The sequence below is a fragment of the Rhipicephalus microplus genome, chromosome X, assembly GCF_043290135.1.
Source record: "Rhipicephalus microplus isolate Deutch F79 chromosome X, USDA_Rmic, whole genome shotgun sequence".
NCBI classification, from domain to species: Eukaryota; Metazoa; Arthropoda; class Arachnida; order Ixodida; family Ixodidae; genus Rhipicephalus; species Rhipicephalus microplus.
The window spans coordinates 460,603,199-460,622,211 of NC_134710.1; the positions used below are offsets into that span (position 1 = coordinate 460,603,199).

Genomic DNA, 19,013 nt, shown 5'->3' on the forward strand with positions numbered 1-19,013 from the left:
CGACTTGAGCGGTTGTGCGTTGTGCAATGTGCGGAATTCAACGGTTGCGCGAGTAATAATGTAACCTAGTTTTCTTAATTAAATACAGCCTTCTTTTGTTTCCAATTTCTTAACGGTGCGTGAGTCGTGTGTTGTGTCTTCTATCAGTTTTCACCTTTTTACGGCCATACCGGGGACACCCTAAATTTTACCAAAAGCGGGATAGAGGACGCTAACACTCATCAGAAGTGGGATTTGACCAATTTTAAAAAAACGTTCGGAACGAGTTTGAAAAATCTTAACGAAGAGTGCGATTCCGTCAGTGCGAGAACAAAGAAATGGTGGACTTCCAGTGAGCGAGCACTTCCAGAGAGCTAACATCAGCCATGCTGGACGGATCATCGCCGGAGGAGAGTGGTCACCGTGATGACGACGACTGTGCTGGGCTCACCAAGCGGGAACTTTGCGACGCTTTGCGCGAGAAAGACCGCTTGTTGGCAGACCTGCTGCGGTGGCTGCCTCAGCCGGAGTCGTCGGGGGCTCAACACCAGGCGGCCGTCAACACGTTTCAGTTGATGCCCGATTTGAGCAGGAATATTCCAGACTTTTCCGGTGATGGTTGCGCGTCAGCAGCCCGGGAATGGATGGAAAGTTTGCGCCAGACGGCTACGCTTCACCGGTGGCCAACGCCATTCCTGCTTGAAACTGTCAAGTGTCACCTGGTCGGTGCCACAAAAGATTGGTACCGTTCGAGAGCTGCCGAAATTTTATCTTGGGACGATTTCGAGCGGATGTTTGGGCGGACTTTCTACAGCCAGACTCGGGCGGCGGAGCGATGGAGGCGTATGCAAGAGTGAATGCAGCAGCGAAATGAGAACACGGCTGCGTACTTCCACGAGAAGGTGCGCCTTTGCAGAGAGGCGCATTTGGATTTCTGTGATACGAGGGAGCAGGTGCTGACCGGTCTCCGATCGCGGGAGTTATGCACGATGCTTCTTGGAAGGTCACACGAAGACGCGGATGACCTGTTGCACGACATTCAGGAATTTGAGAGGATCGACCGTGAGCGACGAGAACGCTTCGGGACAGCGGCTGAGCGAAGAGCGACGAGCGATGCACCTCGTATGCAACCTACACCCAAGGCACTGCTGCAGGGTGCGTCCGGGTACGACTGGCGGGACCAGCGGCCAGCTGTCACAAATCAGACGGTGAGCGAAAATGTTATAATTGTTTCAAATTCGGACACATTTCGCGGGATTGCCCAGAGGAAAGACGAATAGAAAAATGTCTAAAATGTGGGAAGACTGGGCATATCCCAAAACACTGCCAAGTAAAAGGCCCCAGAAATGAGACCAACGCTGTCTCTGGAGAGAAAATTGACCCTGGCGTGCTTTTTAAGCACGTTAAATGGAATGGCAATGAGACTTTGATTGGCATGATAGACACAGGCAGCTCCGGTTGCTTACTACGCGAATCAGCGGCGGTGCGGCGCGGAGAGGGAATGCTGGAAGGTGCTCCAGCTCTGTATGATTTCTGCAGCCAGGGCGTTCCAGCTGCTCGTGCGATTGGCAGGTTCTGGGCCGACTTGCTGATAGATGGCGTCGTTGGCAAGAACATACCGATACTTGTTGTACCCGACGAGGCCCAGTCGGTTGATTTGCTTGTCAGCCGCACGTTTACCGAGCTGCCATATGAGACCTACGCTAGGCTGGGCGGCAGCTTGCAATTCTGGCATAGAGACGAGTGCCCATTCTCACATCTCGAACCCTTCGTTTCATGTTTGAAATTACGTTTGAAAACTGCTGAAGAGACCCCACTGCAGGCCAATCTTATAAATTGGGTGAGACTGTCATCGCAGTCAAACGTCACTGGTGCAGTGCTATTCAACAACTGTGGGTGCGAAATTCTTGTTGACATGGAGGACGGAGAGGTTATTGTGCCGGTGTTTACGAGCGGAAATGATGATGTGGTTCTACGTAAAGGACAAAGACTTGGCCACGCGACAGAGGTGGACATCCCGGGTTGCGAGATGAAGAAAATAAATGAGTGCAGAGAGGAGTGCAGCGCCGCGAAGCCAGAGCAAATTCTGGTTACGGAGGCGCGACGGCCGATTGGGAGCGAGGAAATGAAAATGGGCCCCTCCGTAACAGAGGAGCAGCGTCGTGAGCTCGCATGCCTCCAAAATGAGTACCAGGATTGTTTCGCCGCCAATCTCAGTGAACTTGGCTGCACACCTGCCCTTTCGATGGACATACAGGAGATACCTGGTAGCACACCCGTGACTGTTCGGCCCTACCGCACAAATGCAGCAAAGCTAGAGGCTATACGAGACATCGTCGGAGAGTGGAAAAGAGAGGGAATCGTAACTGAGACACAATGCGAGTATGCGAGCCCAGTCATTCTCGTCGAAAAGAAAAATGGAGAGCCGCGCGTGGTAGTATACTATCGTCGGCTGAACGCTCAGACGATAAAGGAGAAGTATCTCTTGCCAGCTATCGATGACCAGCTCGAGGGTCTTGCCGGGGCCAAACTATACGTCGTCCTTGACCTGGCACATGGATACCTCCAAGTCCCTTTGGCCAAAGAGGCCAAAAAAAACTGCATTTATAACTCCTGATGAGACAGGGTAATTCGAGCGCATAATGTTTGGACTAACGAATGCCCCGTCCGTGTTCCAGCGTCTGATGAATCATGTGTTGGGACCACTGAGAGGTAAGGTTGCTATGTGCTACCTTGACAACGTGTTAATACCAGCCAAAGACTGGGATGAGCTCGTATTGCGTCTGCGCCTGGTACTTGAGGCATTCCGAAGAGCTAATCTGACACTCCGGTTCAACATGCACAGTAAAAAATGTTACACCCGAAAGGGTGTAAAAAGGGTGCTTTTACAAAAAAGCACCCTTTGCAACACCCTTTAACACTTATAAATGATTGATTGAAAAAAGCACCCATTTAATTGGGCGCTTACCTCGATAGCACCCTAAAATAGGCTCTGAGGGTGCTTTTCTGCCTGACAAGGGTGAAGGTGACGATTCATCAGATGGAATATGCAACATAAGAAGAACACATAATTATAATAATTGGGATTTTACGTCTCAAAAACCTCGATATGATTATGAGGGTCGTCGTAGTGGAAAGCTCTAGAGATTTTGACCATTTGGTGTTCTTTAATGGGCGCTGATACGGCACAGTGCACAGGCTTCTACCTTTTCGCCTCCATCTGAATTCGACTGCCACGGCCGGCATCGAACCCGCGACCTTCAGATTGGCGGCCGAGCAGCGTAGCTACTGCACGAATATGTGGACCTTGCGTTAATGACGGCCTAGACTTAGAATGTGTGAAGGTGCTCTCCGAATACAGCCGAATGCCGGCAGAAGCAAATAGCGTTTCATCTATAATGGCAATTGACTGCAATCCACGTTACGAAAGCTCACCTTAGCGTTGGTTATAAGTTACATGTTTCCTGTGGATTATATACAGAAACATAATGTTCGCCCGAGTATGGGTGTGTGTGCGTGAGCCTTCGCATGTGTTCGCGTGTAAGCGCGACTGTGTGTACACCCGTGCATGTGTGCGTGCGCGTGTATGTGCGAGTCCGTGCTTGTGTTAAGTGTGCCTGTGCGCATGTGTACGCCCATGCATGCGTGCGTTTACGGTCGCGTGTGTGTTGCCGTATGTTTGTATACGTGTATGTGTGTGCGCCTGTGAATAAGTATGCGTGTGTATCAGCTCGTGCGCCCTCAAATTTTGTGTGTGTGCGCGGGGGGGGGGGGCACTGCTTCTTAGTGTTTAAGGTCCCACACCTGTTAAGACTGGGAGTCTATATGGGAGGTGGTTTAAGAAATGGCGGTGGTCAACGCACTGTACATGGACTATTCAGTACATGGAAAACAGCTGCACATTTTCGTACCTCATCATTGCTTACGAACTTGCTGTGGTAGCTGATTAGGTCCGCTGAGGCGCTTCTACGCTCGAAAACGTGGGTTATGACCAATTCACATGGAAAGCTGTCACTGCACTTATGCACAACCATCGTTTATATTAACAACGTTTACCAAGAACGTGCCCTGCCTTTGCTACAGGTGCTTAGCTAGCTCATTGGGCAACCATATGGAATTATGTGCTGATCATGTGGTCAGCAAAAAGTTTGTTATAACAACCTCGGCACGTTTCGTGGTGCGTGACAAGCCTTCTAAACATCCGTGACTGTGGATTAATTTGTTTCAGCTTAGACTACGCATTCAGTGTTTACGGCACCATACGCGGAATCGCCAGACACAGACAGCGCGAAAAGAAATTCCTCTGGAAAAAGGTGTAGCAATGCTCTTCCGCTAATGCCACCGAGGACGAACTAATTATTGTTTCTGGCCATTCCATGGTGCACTTTGTTTTCCGCAAGTTTTGCTTCACTATTTTTTGCCCACTGCAATCGCATTCCATCAAAATACTCAAAGAACCCGAGGCTGGTAAATAACCTGCGTCGCTGTGCGACTGGCTGGAAGGAGAGTTGCCATTTACAAGGAGTCATTCCGCGTCGAACAGCCGTCCGCCGTATGCGCCATAGCGTTTGCCTTTCGGCGCCGTCTCTCCGGGTTTCCCGCTCCTCCCCCCTTGCTCACCCCAGCCAGCGTTGCTCCCACAACGGCGGCGTAGATAAGCGAATAATTGCGTCACTGAACACCTGCGTCGACAGCTGCGGCGCCGCCGCCAGTGCCTCCTCCTTCTCTCTCTCAACGTTGCTTTCTCTGTCTCATCGTCTTTCAAATGCGTTGCGTAGGTCTTGGGTCTTGGTCGCTGTGTGTGTTCTAGCGAACAGGCGCATATTCAATAGTGGTCACGCATGACACCGTATTCGAAGTGACGATCGGATTAAGGAATATTCATGGAGTGGCGGACACGGACAACGTGGGCCTATTAACGTTGAGTGTACTGTTTTCGTAGGTAGTAATCATACAGCGCTAGCTGGGCGCCTGCAGCAGCTCTGCCGAAGTAGGCTGCCAGCCATTTACAACAGCATGCGTTCGCGGGCCTGTTGCAGATGCCCGATTAAACGTGTGACTTAACGAGTTCACACTGCTATGCGCGATGTTGTGTAAATACCTGCGTCACTCATACAGTGAGTGATGTGATCACTTAAAGAGGGCGGGATTAGTTGCTGATCGCACATTGTCTCTACACTGCATGAAGTGATTGATATTGTTTTAAGATGTGCTTTGGGCTACATCGTAATAACATTTCTATTAATACTCAAATGTGCTACGTGATTCTGTAGGTGTAAGCGTAAAGAAAGAAAGAAAAATGAAAAAGTATGTACAGTGGCGCACTGTACGAAATGGTTTTTTTTGCTTAAAGACGGTATAGTTGGAGGGGCTGATATGCCGCGATGCTCCCAGCACGTGCGCCTTGGTCTTTTAAGCTATTTAGGACTAGTGGCACCAGCAAGAGGGAATGATCTAGCAGACTTCCAAAGGCGCGTTGTTGTGGCCATCGCCGTGCGTTGTTTTCCCTCGTTTCTGTTTGCTGTTTTCGTGCTTCGCCTTCATCTGCGATAACGTTCGGCGTTATAACAGAATCGAGAGAGTATACGTGACTGTGGGAGCTATGTGCGGTAGCTCTAGCATAAGCCACGGCTGCTGCAATGTAGACGGCGTCCGCGCGCATTGGTGTCGTTCGAGCGCTCCTACTTGCTTGACTGTGTTTAACTGAGTATTTAGGCACGGGTTACGTTTGTAAATCCCGTGATCAATTATCGCTAATTGCGTGCCCCTGATTGCCATTAGAGGATGGGCTTGGTTGTCGAAATAGGCCAGACGCTTTTTCTGAAAGCAAGCTTTGAAAAAAAATCTTAAGAAATACTTTCATACGTGCTAGGCAGTGCCTATTGCAGGCCCGCAACTCTTTATAAACTGGACGAGCTATCACATCTTTTATCAAATTACAATGAATTTAGATGATTGAATTATAGATGACGAATTTCTGTGCTAGATTGGGTGCACAAAACACATGTTCGCAGCCCTACGTCTAGAAAGCAGGCAAATAGGAAGCACCGCGTCAAACTTGGATTAGATTCCATTGACGGAGCGTCTTGTGAGGGTAGAAAGAACGAGAAAATTGTTCATTTTTGGTGCCCTTATAGAGGCAATCAGAATTGCACTGATTGGTGACTTGTAACAATTCCTCAGATATTTAGAGGCGTGATTAAAGTCAGTAAATCTTTTACTTTTTTTGCAGACGTCTTCGCTAGTGCCACGCCCAAGATCATTTCATCATCATCATCAGCCTGTCTACGTCCACTGCAGGACAAAGGCCTCTCCCATGTTCCGCCAGTTAACCCGGTCCTGTGCTTGCTGTTGCCAATTTTTACCCGCAAACTTCTTAATCTCATCTGCCCACCTAACCTTCTGTCTCCCCCTACCCCGCTTCCCTTCGCTGGGAATCCAGTTGGTGACCCTTAATGACCAGCGGTTATCCTGTCTACGTGCTACATGCCCGGCCCATGTCCATTTCCTCTTTTTTATTGCAGCTCTGATATCCTTAACTCCCGTTTGTTTCCTAATCCACTCTGCTCTCTTCTTGTCTCTTAAGGTTACACCTACCATTTTTCTTTCCATTGCTCGCTGCGTCGTCCTACAATTTAAGTTGAACCCTCTTTGTGAGTCTCCAGGTTTTTGCTCCGTAGCTAAGTACCGGCAAGATACAGCTGTTATATACCTTCCTTTTGAGGGACAGTGGCAATCTACTTGTCATAATTTGAGAGTGCCTGCCGAATGTGCTCCACCCCATTCTTATTTTTCTAGTTACTTCAATCTCGTGGTTAGGCTCTGCGGTTATTACCTGCCCTAAGTAGACATAGTCTTTTACAACTTCAAGTGCACTATTACCTATCGCAAAGCACTGCTCCTTTCCGAGGTTGTTGTACATTACTTTCGTTTTCTGCAGATTAATTTTAATACCCACCTTTCTGCTCTCCTTGTCTAACTCCGTAATCATGAGTTGCAATTCGTCCCCTGAGTTACTCAGCAATGCAATGTCATCAACGAAGCGCAGGTTACTGAGGTACTCTCCATTAACTCTTATCCCTAACTGTCCCCATTCTAGGCTTCTGAAAACGTCCTGTAAGCACGCAGTGAATAGCATTGGGGAGATTGTGTCCCCCTGCCTTACACCCTTCTTTATTGGTATTCTGTTGCTTTCTTTATGAAGAACTATGGTTGCAGTTGATCCCCTGTAGATTTCTTCCAGAATGTTTATATATATATTTCATCTACGCCCTGATTCCGCAGTGTCTGCATGACGGCTGTTATTTCTACTGAATCAAACGCCTTCTCGTAATCTATGAAGGCTATGTATAGTGGTTGGTTATACTTTGAGCATTCTCTATTACCTGATTGATAGTATGAATGTGGTCAATTATTGAGTAGCCTATTCTAAATCCTGCTTGTTCCTTTGGTTGATTGAATTCTAATGTTTTCTTTACTCTGCTAGGAATTATCTTTGTAAATAGCTTGTATACTACAGAGAGCAAGCTGATCGGCCTGTAATTCTTCAAGTCCTTGTCATCTCCTTTCTTATGTATTAGGATGATGTTAGCGTTCTTGCAAGACTCTGGTACTTTTCCCGTCAGGAGACACCTCGTAAATAGAGTGGCTAGTTTTTCTAACACAATCTCTCCTCCATCTTTCAGCAGATCTGATGTTACCCGATCCTCACCAGCAGCTTTGTCTCTGTGCATGCTCTCCAAAGCTTTTCTGACTTCTTCTGTCTTTACCGGTGGGGTGTCGTCTGGGTTACTGCTAGTTCTTATAGTATTAAGGTCGTGGTTGTCTCGGCAACTGTACAGATCTCTGTAAAACTCCTCCGCTATTTTAACTATCCTATTCATATTGGTAGTTATTTTGCCTTCTTTGTCCCTTAACGCATACGTCCGCCTTTTGCCTATCCCAAGTTTCCTCTTCACTGCTTTGACGCTTCCTCCGTTTTTCAGAGCATGCTCGATTCTCTCCATGTTATACCTTCTTACATCGCATACTTTACGTCTATTAATCAACTTCGACAGCTCTGCCAGTTCTATTTTGTCTGTTGTACTTGACACTTTCATGATTTGACGCTTCTTAATTAGGCTCTTCGTTTCCTGGGAAAGCTTTCCGGTGTCCTGTCTAGCTACCCTGCCTCCAACTTCCACTGCACACTCCGTGATGATACTCGTCAGATAATCATTCATTGTATCTACGCTAAGGTTGGTTTCCTCGCTAAGAGCAGAGTACCTGTTCTGCAGTGACACTCTGAATTCCTGTACTTTCCCTCTCAGTGCTAGCTCATTGATTCGCTTCTTGCGTATCAGTTTCTGTCGTTCCTTCTTCAAGTCTAGGCGGATTCGAGCCCGTACCATTCTATGGTCACTGCATCTTACCTTGCCAACCACTTCCACATCCTGCACGACTCCTGGGTGTGCAGTCATTATTAAGTCTATTTCATTCTTATTTACGCCATTAGGGCTCCTCTATGTCCACTTGCGGTTTTCTCGTTTTCGGTAGAAGGTATTCAAAATACGCAGATTATTGCGTTTTGTGAATTCTACTAGTAGCTCTCCTCTGGCGTTTCTAGTGCCGATGCCATAATCTCCTACTGCCTGGTCTCCAGCCTGCTTCTTCCCTACCTTTGCATTAAAGTCGCCCATTACTATAGTATACTGTGTTTTCACCTTACTCATTGCCGATTTCACGTCTTCATAGAAGCTTTCAACTGAAGCGTCATCATGGCTGGATGTAGGCGCGTAAGCCTGTACTACCTTCATTTTGTATCTTTTATTCAGCTTAATTACAATGCCTACCACCCTTTCATTAATACTATAGTAATCCTCTATGTTGCCAGCTATGTTTCTGTTAATTAGGAACCCTACTCCCAGTTCTCTTCTCTCTGCCAAGCCCCGATAGCAAATGACGTGCCCATTCTGTAGCACGGTATAGGCCTCATCTGTCCTCCTAACCTCACTCAGCCCTATTATATCCCATTTAATGCCTTCTAGCTCCTCGAATATTACAGCTAGACTTCCATCACTAGATAATGTTCTAACGTTAAACGTTGCTAAGTTCAAGTTCCAATGGTGGCCTGTCCGTATCCAGAGATTCCTAGCACCCTCTGCTGCTTTGCAGATCTGACCGCCGCCGTGGTCAGTTGCTCCGCAGGTGGTGGGGACTGAGGGCCGTGAGTTAATTGACGAATGCCTACGGGAGGGGGTGGCCAGATACTGCACCAGGATGGCCAATCCTTCTCTGGTGAGATCCCAAGATCACTTGTTTTCATGTACAAGAGAAAGCAGAGATGTCTTCACTGTTTGTACATGAATAGGTAAGTTTCTTGTGCATTTGGATTAATGCTACATGTTCTGAACGTTGTACTTTAGAATTGTTTTTCACACTGACCCTAGAAGTAATTTGATTCTTAAGTGAGTTCAGGCTTTCGTAGGTGCCATTTTGAGCTGTAGTCTTACACTTCACCTCATTTCGGGAATTTGCAGTATGCTGTAAAACTCTTATCTTTATAATACGAAATGATTGGAATGTATGGGTTGTATGCTTCGAGTTCAGTGTAATGTCAATTACACGCCATTTCGAAGGATACACACTACACATTCTTTATATATGGTGCTGCCAGAACAGCACGAACATCCTTTTATGAGAAGTCATATTTGCTCTTAATACAAGATGAGAGGGTGCTGCTGACGTCCTGCGTAGTCTACCCCGACCCGAGCCTAGAGCAAGCCTACTTCCTGAACCTCCACATGGATAACCGAAAAAACTTCCGTGTCAGTAATGACGAAGAAGGAGTGAGAACACTGATGAGTCGATTTTTTTTCATTTTCAACATTGTCTACGGCCGCAAGGCCTTTAACAACCACCGTGATTGAGCGGCTTTTTCTCGGCGTGAGTTTGGAGTTTATCAAAGAAGTTGTTCAGGCAGTACGACGCTGAAAATTTTGGTGTCACAATGCCTGAACAACTTTTTCTAGTGTGGTCACGGTAGATGAACAAATATTGTTATTTGTGTGAGTTATTTTGCTTAAATATAGCTGGACCATTCCATGCCAAACGTCCGAGCCACTTTGGCGACCTTCTGAATTGTATTTGAAAAAAATGTGCTGACTTACTGCGTTGAAAACAGTGAACTGGTAGAATATTTCAGCGAGAAAAAAGGTTTTGTTCATAAGGCTGGCTTATAACTTCCTGGCCTAATGCCGTTTGTGTGCTGTTTGTGGAAAATTTCGTTTTAAAACTACCACTTACTTTTTCTAAAGCAAATTCGGTCTACCTGTTAAGTAAATGTGCTCCTGTAAGGTATTTGAAGCTCGATAATATTAGTGCAATTCTTTTGCCACATTCGCTTCCAAGAATAAAGCCAAAATGTGTTACGTTTGCATTTCTATTGCAATATTGCACTTTGTATTAATATCTGAGCAGTGAATACTTACTCCACAGAAGGTTTATTTTGAGGAAAAAATATCTTTAGACCTCTCAAGCTGCTGAAATATACGAGAAAATATCACGAATTCCACAAAATCGTGATTTTTGTCCGTATTGAGATGCAATTTGCCCCATGTTGTGATACAATGAAAACTCATCATTATACCTAAATTGTAAGAAAAATAAATTCTTTCTGTAATAAAAGTCTTATCGCAAAAAGGACAGGAAAGAGTGCTGTCAACAAAATTTCATTGAAGGTGCTACGAGCATTTTTATACTGAGCACAAGACCAGGGCTTATCTGCAACAACACATGTGTGACCATGACAAAATATTTTTAACCGCGAAAAGAATACTCTTTTTTGGAAAAGATAAGTGAATGTGTACTGATGCATTGATCCTTGGCCTTCCTGATAAAGAGTTCTAAAATCTCTCATTTTACTGCTTGCTTTTTGTTTCAAAAACCGTGTTTTATGAAACCTAGGACTACCCTTACATTCTTTAAGGTGTCCGGCCATGAAACTACTATAGTCCTTCTTAACATTTAAAGCATGCTGTCTTGCTTGATCATTGAAGCATTGCCCAGTTTGTCCTATGTTTACTTTTCCACGTGTTAGCGGTATCTCATACACATTAGATTGGCATCAGTAAACCTATTCTAGTGACGAATGGTGCAAGACTGACTATTCCTGTTGCTGTAAGCACATGCACTTTTGAAAGCTTGCAAGGGGTGGAAAACAACAATGTCATATCTGCTGGCTCTTTTCCTAAAATTGTGAGACACCTTATGTACGTAGTGCCGTGTGACATGCAAAGGTGATTGGTCATTCTCTTTTTCTTTTGGTCCTGTTTCCTTTAACTTTACTTTCTGCAGGAGGGTTTCGCAAACAAGTGTGATGACGCTGTTCGGGTATCGGCTGGCGCTATCAGCCCAGGAGTGCTAAGAATGTTCTGCCTTTTGATAGTGGGCATTCAAAATTAGTAGAAAGAGGAATTGATACCACATGTATTCAGACCACCCTTCAGAAGTCATGTTAGCACAAGGGTGAGGTCAGGCTTAAAAACCAGAATAAAAGACTAAAAGATGCTGGGGATCCTAACAGAATCATCACACCCGTTTGCGAAACTCTCTTGCAGAAAGTAAAGTTAAAGAAGACAGGACCAACAAAAAACAATGACCAAAACCTTTACATGTTATACCACATCACGTGTCTCACAATTAAAAAATAGCCAGCAGATATGATATTAGCGTGTTGTTTTTTACCCTTTGCAAGCTTTCAAAAGTGTGTGTACGAAACAGCAACAGAAATAGTCAATCTTGCCCCATTCGTCACGAGAATAGGTTTACTTCATGCCAATTTAACGTTTGTAGAAGTATTTTTTATCAGGTAAACCAATGATTAGTGCATTACTACACGTTCACTTATCCTTTCCGAGAGGGAGTATTCTTTTCACAATTAAGATTATTTTGTAGTGCTCACACGTGTCGTTGCGCATGAACACGGTTCTTGTACTCCGTATAAAAGCGCTCGTAGCACATTCATTAAATTCAGTTAACAGTCGGTGCTCTTTCCTGTCCTTTCTGTCTCTTCCTAAAGTTGTCGCGCTGTGACTAGCACACAACCACGATGAACCAACTCTCCCAAATCAAGCTCTTGTTACGTAACACGTAGACCGAGTTTTGTATGGAAAGGAGTGGTGCTTTTAAAATAAAATTTTTCACATACAACACCTAGACGGCATTCCAGGAAGTTCAGAAGGCAGCTACGTGACCAAATATTTTTCCTCTCCTAAATATTCCAAAAGTTCACTATTCTCATTGCAGCACGAGTTTTTCGAATACATTTGAGATGGTTGCCAAAATGGCTAGGACATTTGGCATAAAGTGACCCAGCTGTGTCATTAGCCATAATTATGCATTACCTCTTTTGTTTTTGTGGGTCCTGACTCAGTTTTGTGTTCGTTTTAGCTTATTGTGTTTCTGATCAATGTATTGGTTTGTTAAGTATTCGCTAAAGTTATATGTGCGAAAACCCGTATATGTTTGCATGTACATCATTTCTCATAACCAATTGTTTTACATCCAGGAATACAAAGCTTAAACCACTGTGATTGTATACATTTGAAAACACTATCCATATATATTTTTGTGTGCATCACTTCTTGGAAACGATTGTGTACATGAAGGCGTATATAGTGAAAATATGGTGATTGTATATATTTGAAAGAATCATAAGTATATATTTGCCTGTATTTCATTCCTATTAACCGATTGTGTACATGAAGGAGTATTAAACTGGAAACCACTGGGATTGTAGATACTTGAAACAATTATGGGGATATATTAGCGTGTATTTCATTTGTAGTCTCTATGTACTTGAAGCAGTATACTAAACTGAAACCTGTGTAATTGTATGTTGCAAAGAATTGACAATAAAGTGAAACTGAAAAACTATAAACATTTGAGGTGTTGCATGTGTAGTGTACGTATACGTGAACGTATATCTGGTGAAAAAGTTGTGTGGCTGAAAAAAGGTTTATGTTTTATTTGCCTATTAAATAAACGCAATATGCAAGGGCAGCAAGGCTTCATTTTCTGTAACGCGCATTATGCATATACTGCGAAGTATATATAGATCCAGCACAAGTTCATACACGATTGTACGCGTTTATATTTTTGCCCACACGCAATGAATGGAGCTCAACAGGTGGCGCACCATCGATAATCAGGACCACTTTCTTCAAGTAGTGTGTAATCAGTGCATGCTGATATCTACTAGTGCAGTCTAAAAGAATACTGCCACCCCTGCCATGGGCACTCAACACCCTTGTGCACCCTTCTCGCACCCTCCTCAGAGGGTGCTAAAAAAGTGAAGGACATCGAAGGCACCCTTCCTTAAGGGTGTTTTTGTAACACCCTACAGTTTTTTACATGTACACCCTATTCTAAGGGTGCATGGTAAAGCACCCTTTTTGGAAGATGCTGAATTAACACCCTTAGGGTGTCGTCCACGGGACAAGCTCATTTACACCCTTCTGGGTGTAAAAATTTTTATTGTGGCAACTGTGCTTTCGCGATGGACCCCGTAGACTTCCTCGGTTTTCGACTGAAAAGTGGAACCGTGCAGCCGGGCGACACGAAGGTGCGAGCAATAGCCGAATTTCCAACGCCAAAAAGTGTTCACGACATCAGGAGATTCTTGGGCCTAACAAGGTTTTTTCGACGCTTCATACCGCGGTACGCCTTGGTTGCCGAGCCCCTTTCTAGACTGACCAGGAGGGACACGGCTTTTCAGTGGAGTGCTGAGCAAAATGAGAGTTTTGCGGCTTTGAAGGCCAAGCTGACGTGCGAACCGGTGCTACAGTTCTACGATCCAAATGCGGAAACGGAGCTGCATACTGACGCCAGCACAAAAGGTTTGGCAGCCATGCTCCTGCAGAGAAAAGGCGGCGAGTAACATCTCGTTTACTGCGTGAGTAAAAAGACGACCGACGCTGAAAGCAACTACCACTCATCGAAATTGGAACTAATGGCAATAGTGTGGGCTGTGGACCGACTTAGGTCGTTGTTACTTGGAACATCATTTACCATTGTGACCGACTGCCAGGCGCTTGTGTACCTCAACGCACAGCGAACGCTTAAACCGCAAATAGCGCGTTGGTACGACCTAATCCAGGAGTTCACATTTACAATCAAGCATCGCCCAGGAGCACGAATGCTTCATGTGGACTTGCTGAGTCGAGGGGCCGTCGAGGACCCAACTGACACGTTGAGTACACTCCTTGCGGACCATTTCGAAGTATGTGTCACTTTCACTGGTGCCGATCAGGTCTTTGTACTGCAGAGGGGAGACGAGGAGCTACGAGAAATCCTAACGATGCTGGAAAAGCCACAAGAATGCCGCACCAAGGACGAAAGACGAAGAACTGAAGGTTACTTGATTATGGATCGACGGCTTGTGCGGAAGATAGGGCAAGGTGAGCAAGCGAGGCACAATTTCGTACTGCCAAAGAGCATGCGGAAGCCATTAGTTGTGCAGTCCCACGACTTGATGGGGCATTTTGCACTAGACCACACAGTAGCAAAGATGCAAGAGAACTTTTGGTTTCCACGCATTCGTAACTATGTTCTTAAGCATATATCGCAGTGCTTCCAGTGTATAAGCAACAAGCTTTCTCCCGGGAAGCGAGAAAGACTTTTGAACCCTATCCCCCCTGGAAAGAGGCCATTTTAAGTGGTTCACATGGACCATCTAGGACCCTTTGTGCCAAGCAAGCGACGCAACCAGTACCTTTTGGTGATTGTGGACAACCTGACGAAGTTCGTGCGGGTGTTCCCAAGGCGCGAAGCGTCGACGAAGCTGGTGCTCGCAGCGCTACACGAATTCATAATAGAGAGAGGCTTACCTGAGCGGATCATTATTGACAGGGGCAGCTGCGTCACATCACGAGCGTTTGAAGATTTTTGCAGTGTCAGAGAGATAAACCATGTGCTCAACTCCACTCGACACCCTCAATCTAACGGCCTGGTCGAGCGAATGAACCGTACACTTCTACCAGTCATTACTACATCGATGGTCGATACAGAGCAGCGAGATTGGGACGAAAAGCTCAGTGAGGCAGAGTGAAGATTGAACAACGCTGTAAACAAGACGACCGGGAAGACTCCCTTCGAGTTGTTACATGGTTATCGACCGAAATTTTACAGCGTGGCACTGAAGCGCTTGGTTGAATCTAAAGCGTCAGAGTGGGAGGAGCCCGGCGGGCTGCGCAAACGTGTACGACAGCGCCTCATGAGCGAGCAGAAGAAGATGAAGGTCGCTTACGACAAGCGCTAATTCCCGGCTAAAATGTACGGTGTTGGTGACGTGGTCTTCATGACAAGGGCTCCAGAACAGACGGAAAAGCCTGCCAAGGCCCAGCCAAAATATAGGGGCCCCCTTGTAATCACGGCAGTGTTGCCAGCTGACAAGTATCGAGTTGCCGACCTTGACAAAACAAGGGCGAGCCGCTTCGTGACCACTGCGCACGTGTCGCAGTTGAAGTGCTGGACAACGACCAATCCGCATTCACACCTTGATGACGACGGAGAGTCTGCGGAGGAGTAGGACACTCTCGAATGTGAGTTGCAGCGACTGAGACGTTCGGCCCGTAGCTGCGCCAAGGCCCATCCCTATGCGAGTGCGCCATAGTTGCGTTGGCGTCTGGTTAAGAACTTCAAAGCGTGCCGAGATTTCCCGAGTGAACTGTGCGAACTTAAACAGTTGCTCTTTTTTTTCTTGTCTTCTTCGACGAAGAAAACAATTCTGTTTGTGTATTGGCGTGTGGGTTTGTTTATGATTTTTTTTCCTTTAACGAGGACGTTAATGACTGTCAGGACGACCGAGTGTACGCGACTGCCTCAAATCTTCTAAGTTTTGTTTTATTTCTTTTTTTGCGTGTGTTGTGTCGTGCGAGTGTCTTTTGGTCACTCGAGGGGGCCGTCCTCCTTGTTTACGGGCAGCAGCAATCGGCGAGCCTCCCAGAGCTGCGGGCGCCGGGTCAGCACAAGGGCGGTGGCCTGCTTTTTTGCACCTTACGAGTTCGGGTGCAAGAAGAAGGAAACATGCCGCTTTCTGCATCCGTGGCTTGTAAGACGTTCGACACTGCTTCCCCGAATGGCGAAGCGACGGACTTCCTCCACTGACTTCGTGGAACAATTTGTGCACGTGTGTGTGTGTGTGTGTGTGTGTGTGTGTGTGTGTGTGTGTGTGTGTGTGTGTGTGTGTGTGTGTGTGTGTGTGTGTGTGTGCGTTTGTGTCAGCATGCGCGTATGTGTACTCAGATATGTGGTCGAGAGAGGAGAGCGAGAAAGCGCGGGAAGAGCCAGAGACGCAGCGAGAACGGCGAGCGAACAGGAGTCTGCGAATTGCGAGCGACTTCAGCGGTTGTGCGTTGTGCGATGTTCGGAATTCAACGGTTGCGGGAGTAATATTGTAACCTAGTTTTCTTAATTAAATACAGCCTTCTTTTGTTTCCATTATCTTAACAGTGCGTGAGTCGTGTGTTGTGTCTTCTATTAATTTTCACCTTTTTACGGCCATACTGGCGACACCCTAAATTTTACCAAAAGCGGGATAGAGGACGCTAACAGAAATATTACACAAAGGCAGCTGCTGTCCCTATCACAGTACATGTCGACAATGAGGAGAACGTTAGTATACCTTGTGTAGCACATGTGAGAAAAAGACTCGACAGGATTCCACACAAACAATGTTTTCTTTATTTTTCCCCCTCACGCAAGTATTGCTGCTGCATCGCATGTGATCACGCGCATCCTCTTCTTCCATCACGGCGTAATCCCCTCGCTGTTGGTGGCACTACAACCCAGTGGCATTCAAGCCCTTAGCACCGAGGTTCACACTGTTTTTGGTGGCCAGCCTGCAAGTAGGAAAGATACCAAAGTCTTTTTAAGTACCCAGTTCTGCGACCTGTTTTCAAGTCAATTTTTATTCTAGTTTCTCAGAACTTTGCAAGGAAATGTGAGGAAATGGAAACAGTCAGCAATCCTAGATGTATCAGAACTATAGCACAAGTCAAAAAGAAGGCAGGAAATTAAACACACAGAGAATCACACAAGCAGCACAATAAAGAGGACCCCAAGACATAACGCATACAACACTATGGGAAGTGCATTGTCGATGACAGATTTTGATCACTAAGCTTACCAGATATATTTTCGGCAAGCAGCACACCTACAGGCACATGGAGATGCATGTCAACTGTGGGCACACAGTATTGAGTTAACATGGCTCACACTTACTTTTCTCTGCTTCATGGGCATGTAGGACTGCCTTGTGGGGGTGCGTGGCAATGGATGACGGAGCTTGTGCGCTGAGAAGCAACAAAAGGTGGCTCAATAAGGAATGAAAGCACCATTTGCAAAAAAAAAAGAGTTCAATTATTTTGTATTAACAGTGTGTTACTATTATATCCTTATTATACCAAACTCAATAAAATGAACATCGGTCATTTTATTATTTGCAAATAAGCAAATAAATACACAAGTGCAATTAAAACTGTCTGTTTGCATCATTTTTTACACATCCTATGGGCATCAAGAAGCTAGACGAGACCATCTGAAGCTTCTAGTCGGTAGGGTACAATGACGATAAACCTATTCTAGCTTTATTTAGTGCTCATAAATATGTAGGATGACTACCAGTTGGGCGTGTTGGCAAAGGTTCATGATGAAACAAGTGCAAACAAGTGCAGTGTCCTCTCCGAGTCTTGGCTCATAAGTAATTCAGTCATTCAAACGCAAGCTCTGAAGGCCAGAATGCAAGGCAGCACCCCAAGTAAGTCTTTCACTGTCAAGTGACTATGCTAGTCCTCCACTGCTTTGCTGTTTTGTATCACAATAAAAAGCATACGTCTGAAGTGTCCAACATTCCAACGGTTTCTCTGGCAAGTGTTTAAAAATCTTGAGAAATATTTTTTTTATTCTGCGTTCAGTCTTCTTCCATCAGAGTGATGAACGCCCAGGACGATGGCTGGTGGACGTGATCACAATGGTGTGAACGTCTAAAACTGAAACCGTGTGCAGTTTTGCAAGGGCTTCACCAATAATACTACATACATCGTACTGGTCGTATAAAGCATGGAAATCGTCAGATAATGCATTACCGAAGTTTCTCCAGATTTGTTTAGTTAGCCTCAAAAACCACCACAGTTGAGGGGAAGAGTTTGTTTCAGCAACACTGGTACGCCAGCATTTAAAATGAACTGTACTAGTTTTACTCCTGTCAAGTGTGCATGCAACTAAAACAAACATGAAATACCCTTCACGAAACAGCAGAAGGTCCCCGCTGTCTTGCAGTTGTGTTTAGGTGTTCTGCGTTGCATACGGGATGAGAGCCAGCATGGGCAACATGATTAAGCGAAACGTGATGGCAAAATGTTCTGCAATGTAGAACTTTGGTAAGTACTGTTGTGCACTTTAAGCACAAAGGCTCGCGCAACATTACTACATGACATTGGACACACGGGCAAGGTTTGAAAATTTACTGAAGTCAGTTGTGCTAATACTTGCCGAAGACATTTTTTGTTGTTGTTGTTGTTGAGAGCGGCGCCAGACGCAGCACTCGCTTTTCTCCGCCATAGGCAAGCACGCGATCGTCTCACCGGCAGTGCCACGGTGCCTCTTTTAACGCGTGATAAAACAAGCAAAAATACTCTCTTGTGCAGTCTAAAGTTATCTCAAGGGAATGAAATGCAACTTCAAGTTAAACATGTTTGTTTTTAAGCAAAATCAGCCTACTTGCGAGCATTTCAGTGTGGATAAATAGAACCACATCGCTTCTGGGTGGTGCCAGCAGTTTCTTTGTAGATTTTCAACACCAAAATTACTCCTTTTATATGGTACAAAAACATGCTCATTGGTGCTGCTGAGATTAACAATCTTCTCGTTTTCACCAAAATGAGCAAAAAGTTTTGTGCGGTAGGCAGTCGCTTTAAAAAAATTGTACCAGAACATTACAGCTTCATTGCACTACAAATGCTGGAAATTGATTGCAAATGTCAAGCCCTCCACAA

General features: G+C 45.5%; 1 protein-coding gene across 1 annotated transcript; it reads left to right on the plus strand.

The window, feature by feature from the left end:
* Window positions 1-968: 968 nt before the first annotated feature.
* On the plus strand, window positions 969-2,596 carry LOC119182912 (uncharacterized). The gene is made up of 2 exons (XM_037433507.1): window positions 969-1,187; window positions 1,838-2,596. The coding sequence occupies exons 1-2, from the start codon at window positions 969-971 to the stop codon at window positions 2,594-2,596; spliced, it is 978 nt and encodes a 325-aa protein (XP_037289404.1).
* Window positions 2,597-19,013: the final 16,417 nt, after the last annotated feature.